At 44.1% G+C, this 6,207-nt stretch overlaps 1 protein-coding gene across 1 annotated transcript; it reads right to left on the bottom strand.

The window, feature by feature from the left end:
- KCNE4 (potassium voltage-gated channel subfamily E regulatory subunit 4) lies at nt 710-5,789 on the bottom strand. Its single transcript, XM_005672249.3, has 2 exons — nt 3,800-5,789; nt 710-3,269 (listed from the first exon to the last, which is right to left on the bottom strand). The coding sequence occupies exons 1-2, from the start codon at nt 3,834-3,836 to the stop codon at nt 2,731-2,733; spliced, it is 576 nt and encodes a 191-aa protein (XP_005672306.1). The 5' UTR covers nt 3,837-5,789; the 3' UTR covers nt 710-2,730.

The raw sequence follows: 6,207 nt of genomic DNA, 5'->3' as shown, positions 1-6,207 counted from the left end.
ATGTATAAAAATATATATACAACATGCAGCCCTCTGCCCATTAGTCTGTGCTGTGTGTGGCCATATGTTTATAATATTTTCTCAGTCATCATGTAAATCAAATATTTTCTTGCAACAAAATTTGGAGCAGCATCTTTGGAACAGTTGCCATGTCAATGCATGTTCAGGTTCAAAGACCTCAGGGCCACGTTTAAAAACAGAAATTGCAAAAAGATCCTGCTGTATGGCACTGGGAACTATACCTAGTCACTTATGATGGAACATAATAATGTAAGAAAAAGAAATGTATATGTGTATGTGTGACTAGATCACCTTGCTGTACAGTAGAAAATCGACAGAACTCTGTAAACCGGCTATAATGGAAAAAAATTAAATCATTAATAAAAAGGCAAAAAAATAAATAAAAATAGAAGTGGCTATAAGACCCATCTTCAGCTTATTTTTTATTCATTGCAAAGCATATCAAAAAGTGGAAAAGCCCATACAGCAGAAATTGACGAATATTGTAAATCAACTATACTTTAATAAAATTTTTTAAAAAAAGGAAAAAAAATCACTCAATGATTCAGGCAGAAATAGGATATGCCTTCATGCAAGTCTGGCTTGGAAAATGACCCCGGATTTCTCCAAGGTGGCTTGGAGAAATGTTGTCTGAGATGTCTTAAGAAGCTAGGAATTATATTGAAAAATCAAAGAAAGAACTCATAACTTTCTAGGGAAAATGTGTTTATTTAAATTAAAAAAACATTGTGAAAATTATAAACTGTTAAATACAGAAGACAATTTTATACAACTTAATAGATTAAGAAGGAAGTATATACATCACTTTTTAATAGGCGCAGATAGATTTGCACCAAACTTCAGGATTAAGCAATGGAAAATGTGACAACGCACATGTCCGTCGCAGTAAAGTTTCAGAATTCAAGTGATTCCAGGCAAGGGGCCAAACGTAACTTGGCTTCTTTCACCTTAAACAGCCCCCTTTGGAGTAAATCCACACTCTGAATTTTAAAGGGACGGAGGGCCCTTTTTCCCCCAAACATAAATTTCCTCTAGCACTGTGTTAAAGCAAACTGATAAACCAGCTTCTACACTGTTAACCCTTCTGTGGGAACAGTAGTTATCACTGTCTCCAATCCAGGGAGAGCGTTTAAAAAAAAAAAAAAAAAAGTTATGTTTTTACTAGAATTAAACTTGACCTTTTGGTGTGTTTCTCTTCCTCCTTGTCTTCAACGGCCTAAAAAGTCTGCTCCAGAGCACTGACCACAGGAATACAAGGAGAGATGAGCAAGCATTCTTGAGCATTTTCTCTTGGATTTTCATTCCCTTAACTGGAGTGTTAAGAGTCCACCACTCAGGCAACTCTGCAGAGTAAACTGTCCTATCTGCCTCTTTGGTTCACTGTTAGGAAAAGGACAGCAGGAATGGGTAGGTGATTTGCTCTGGACTTCCCAGTTACATGACTTCTCAGTCTCCAACTGCTCCTTTAAATAAGTAGCTCCTTTTTTAGACTAATTAGCCAAGGGGAAAATATTTTGTCCAGCTTCCTGACATCGGGACATGTAGGATCTATCAGAGTCTTAAAATCTAAAGCTATCCTCCCAGCCCCCTGGGCATCTAGATCATCAGGAGTCTCAGGAAGGCAATAAGTCTCTTGAGAACATGCCCAGGACCACAGAGCAAATCGGAGTCGGGGCTCAGGATTAAGAAACAGAGAACTTGGACCCAGCTCTGCACAACCTCGCCGGGGTATGCCCTGCTAAGTCTCAGCTACGTAACAAAATGCCAGGTCCCAGAGGTCCACGTTATATCCTCTCCCAGCCCAGAAAACTAGGCTGGGAAAAAAAGCAGCAGCGGAGCTAATGGTTTGGCTTTGTTCAACCCCACCATCGCCTCTTCTGGAAAGATCAGGAAGATTCCCTGCATGGCCATTCAGAGTGCAGGTTAGAGTCTGAGGAAACCCTTCCATGCAAAAAAAAAAAAAAAGTCGTACCAGTATGTAATGCTGGATGGTCCCAGCATTCAAGGTCACAGGTTGGACAAGGGGTCATAATAGCAGATTACATTTTATAATTCCAACTAATTTTAACAGATTTAAAAGTTGCAAGTTTTTTCCTTACAGTATGCAAATGGACCAGATTAGGATATCCAGCGTCCTCCCATCAAAAGTCCTCCATCAAATACTCCCCCTCTAACCCAAAAGACCTCTAAAAGAAGCTCTGTAATGGGAAGTGAAGGAATGCCACAGGTTCACATTAGAGGTACTTACAGCCAATCAGATCTAGAAGAACAAAGCTCTAGGCTAATTGGCAAATCAAAACTAGTCCCTCAGGATGCCCTAGGCATTGGGCAGCTCTGGAGTGGGCAGATGCTGCAGCTGTCAACCAGGGAACAACCACAAGCTCATGAGCGTGAGGAAACAACCACAAGCATATGACCTGCCAATTCCACACAGGAACCCTGACCTCCGGGCCAGAAAGGAAAGGTACACACTGTATGTCTTCAGGGCTTTTTCGGTGGCAGGTCCACACCACAGGTGCGTCGTGGACTCCTCCGAGCTGCTGCTGACTCCGGCTAAACCTCGTCCCCCACCACCCCCAATTCAGGGGCTTGCTGAGGGTCTCTAGAAAGTAGCGGTTGCACTGCAAAAGTGAAACCAGACACAAAAAGTGTCCTTCCTCTCTCTAAGGGTGCTGGCCGATGAGGCCACCTCCAGAAGTCCTAGGGCTGCTAGGAATTCTGATGAATGTTCTCAGAGGACCCTTCACTGCTTTCGTTGAGGGGGGTCTCAGAAGTCTCCTCCAGCTCGTCGTCCGCCCCCTCCTCCTGAATGGTGAGGTGCACGTCAGGCGAGGAGGACTCGGAGCTCACGCTGTCTCCCTCCATGGAGCAAAGGGTGCAAGACAGGGCGGGCGCCACACTCTCCTGCAGCACGTTCAGCACCATGGGCACCTGCACTGCCCTCAGGCCTGACACCATGGGCAGCGGCTTCATAGCCTCCCCCCAGAGCCTTTCCTCGTCTTTGTACAGCAGCAGGAGGCTGGATTTCTTCTCCCACCTCTTGGATTTCATGTAACCCAGCATGATTCCAATCAAGAAAATGCCGTAGAAGGACATGACGACCAGAACGTAGAAGTATTCATTGCCGTTGCTGCTGCCGCTGCTCTGCACATGGGACTCGAGGGGGCCACTGGGGGCTGCGGTGCTGGTATGCGTGCTGTTCAGAGGCTCCATCTTCAGCATTGAAGCTCTGCTCACACAGCCAGGGTCTGGGGAGAAAACCTGGAGGTCAGACCTCTCCCACGGGGGAAGGCAAGCACGAGGTTTGTGGAATTGCAACATCAAAAAGCTTATAGCAGTTAGAGGTCCCACCAGACAGTTAATAGGAGTTAGCTACGACGGGCTGGGGTGCATGCGGGAGCAGGCACCAGGAGGTAAGTGGGAATGTGAGGGAGATTTCGATTATTCCACATAGACATGTCCATCATATATAAAGTGATCATGTAAAAAGCTTTGCTTTTATCATTTTAAAAGCAAAAGAAAAAAAATCAATGAAAGACAAGGGTTCATGGAGAACAGAAATAATGTTTCTTTTCTGAACATAAGTTTCTGGGAAACTTAACTGAGCAGAAAAAAGAGAGAAAGTTTACATTTCGCTTTTGAATGTAAATCTATTTTTAATTCAAAACAAAATTTCCTTAGGAAAAAAAAAAAAAGGAAAAGAAAACTGCATCTACAAATTGCTAGAAAATATCCTTCTTGCCAATGTTTCTGAAGCAAAGTAGCATTGCTAACTTACCAAGGGCTGGCAAATTTGTTCTGAATTCCTCAATCATCAAGTCCAAAGAGCCTTCTTCCTCGGTGCGGGGCTCAGCGCTCTGACAGCTCTGCCGCTGCTCTTGGGATATATAGTCAAGAAATGCATCGTCACGTGTTCCGGGAGGAAAATTTACAACAGAGGTTGGTCTGTGGCAGAGTGAACAGTGAACTCACAGCACTGCCGTTCAACTCACTGAACTTTGCAGCTGTGAAAAGAAAAAGATGGGGAAGCAGGAACGGCTTCTCATCCTCCAATACCACGCCAAAGTTTTCAGGTGGCAGCGACAAAAGAGCAGAGAATGTGCCCAACTGAACTGTTCCCCTAAAGTCCGCTCTTTTTGAAAATTAGTTTCATGCTTCATCTCCCTCTTGGAGAGTAACCAAAATGTCTCTCCAGGTTTTTAGAAACAGACAAATGCCATAAACTAGATAAAGGACGGTTGGAAACAAATGCATGATTTACTGTCAAGAAACTAGGGTTTACATTTTAGCGCTTCCACTGACTATGAAAAGGTAACTGAGTCTTCTCGTGCCTCAGATTCCTGATCTGTAAAATTGTTGGGCATGTGGGGGCTTCAATGTAGAATTAGATGAACTGTGAGTTTTGAGTTCCTGTCACTTTAATCAAAGACTTAAGCCTGGAGAATGTGGGTTAGCTCTTTAAAAACAGAGATTCTTCTGCCTCATAATCTCATAATGCTCATGGATCTATTTTTTACAATAACATATATATCTTCCAGATGCTCTTCAATAGTCTGTGTGAAGTGGAGACAAGTTACAATGCAAGATACTTTTTGGAGGCAAATGTTACTCTGGTTCTTCGCACAACTGTTCCTCCGCAGCGTCACACAGAGACCAGTTCACACATCTCTCTGCTGTCAGGGGAGGAGGTCAGGGGAGGAGCAGGAATTCTTCTCGTGAGCAACTGAGCACAGTTCAGGCTTTTAAAACCTAGGAGACCCTGTGTTAAAATGGCCATGGAGATCAAAAATGGCAAAGGCATTGAAGGCTTTGATGGTAGTCCATCTGCTCCCCAGGATGCCTATTCTGAGAGGCTCCCATCCTAAGTTAAAGTAAAACCAGGAGGGATGTTCTGCCTCCCATTGTCTATGGCCTATGAATTTCAGCCATACTATCTTGGGAAATGACCTCTAGAGAAAGCACCTCTTGTGGTTCTGCTGTCATTAAATTGAAGCTGCGAAGAAGTGTGGTACCATCCCTCTGCTCCATCTGGCATGTATAGAGCCCAGGCCCTGGGACTTTCACTGCTTCTGCATGAACCCACCTGGCCCTAATTCTATTAGGACACCTGTGCAAAGAGTAGGATGGATACATGCCACTGCTTTCCCCACTCATCCATTCACCTTATGGGCTGTGCTCTCCCATGAGTTCCTAGCTGGCTCTGTGGTCTCAACAGCTGACCATTCCAACACCAAGATCACCCATACCATGGAACTTTGTTCACACCAGTAAAGACATCCTCACAGTTATAGCTATGTCAAACCTCCACAGCTACCTTGGCCAAGGTAGACATGACCTTTTCGATCTTTATTCACCATAAGTACCTGAAAACGTTCTTCTTCGGCTATGGCTACAAAGGTTTACCAGGGATCCTAGAACAAGAGTGACCCATGAGAGGATGCTTGTTGACTATTGATCCCAATAGTGTTGATTATGTACCTTGGGACATGTGATATTTGTAATCACCCAGGGATGGTCAAACAGCGCAAACTGGAAGCTTTGAGGGAACAAGGAGGAGGTGGGAAAGAGGTTACCAGATTTAAGAAGCAAGGAAACACAAAGCCTGGTGCTTGGAAGCCAAACAGAGGCTGGAGTTTCCAACAAGATGAATCTTCAAAACCAAGCCAAGAGTCCCAAGACAATACAACCAGGAAAAGACATGGATGGGCCTGGAATGACACCCAAAGGATAAAGCAATTGAGGGACATCGGAACAGCAAAATCCGTTTCAGGTGTAAGGAAAGGAACAACCCAGACAAAACTCTGCTGGATGACTGGTATCTCTGCTTCCTCTGGGACTCAGTATTGATGCCATGCTTATGTTTCTGCTACAGCTAAGTGGCATGAAGCAAGTAAAGCACTTAGTGCTCAGTCTGTGCTTTTTGTTGTCATTGTTGAGAGTATCCTGTTGCCACCAGAGACTTCAGGTTACTTCCTAATGGGCATGTGTCTATCATTGTTGCTCTTCTCTCCCGCCAAGATTGGAATTTAAGATGTAGGGCTTACAACTTCATGACACGAAGCTCAATCTAGTCTCCAGCTCTCACACATAGCAATATTATGAGAATTATGGCAGTGAATAATGGCATAAATAGTGAGGAAGGAAAGAAAACATCTAGAAGTTACCCTCTACCAGAGAGAGGATAGG

Source organism: Sus scrofa, chromosome 15 (genome assembly GCF_000003025.6).
Source record: "Sus scrofa isolate TJ Tabasco breed Duroc chromosome 15, Sscrofa11.1, whole genome shotgun sequence".
Classification (NCBI taxonomy): Eukaryota; Metazoa; Chordata; class Mammalia; order Artiodactyla; family Suidae; genus Sus; species Sus scrofa.
The sequence above is the reverse complement of the archived record's forward strand: the minus strand, read 5'-3'. Positions and strand labels throughout refer to the sequence as shown.

What these genes read in the sequence shown, in the direction of transcription:
- KCNE4 (XM_005672249.3), bottom strand. Translation starts at nt 3,836, where the DNA reads ATGATTGAGGAATTCAGAACAAATTTGCCAGCCCTTG. An exon ending in AACAAATTTGCCAGCCCTTG is followed by an intron (nt 3,270 to 3,799) that starts GTAAGTTAGCAA and finishes TTTTCTCCCCAG; the next exon opens with ACCCTGGCTGTGTGAGCAGA.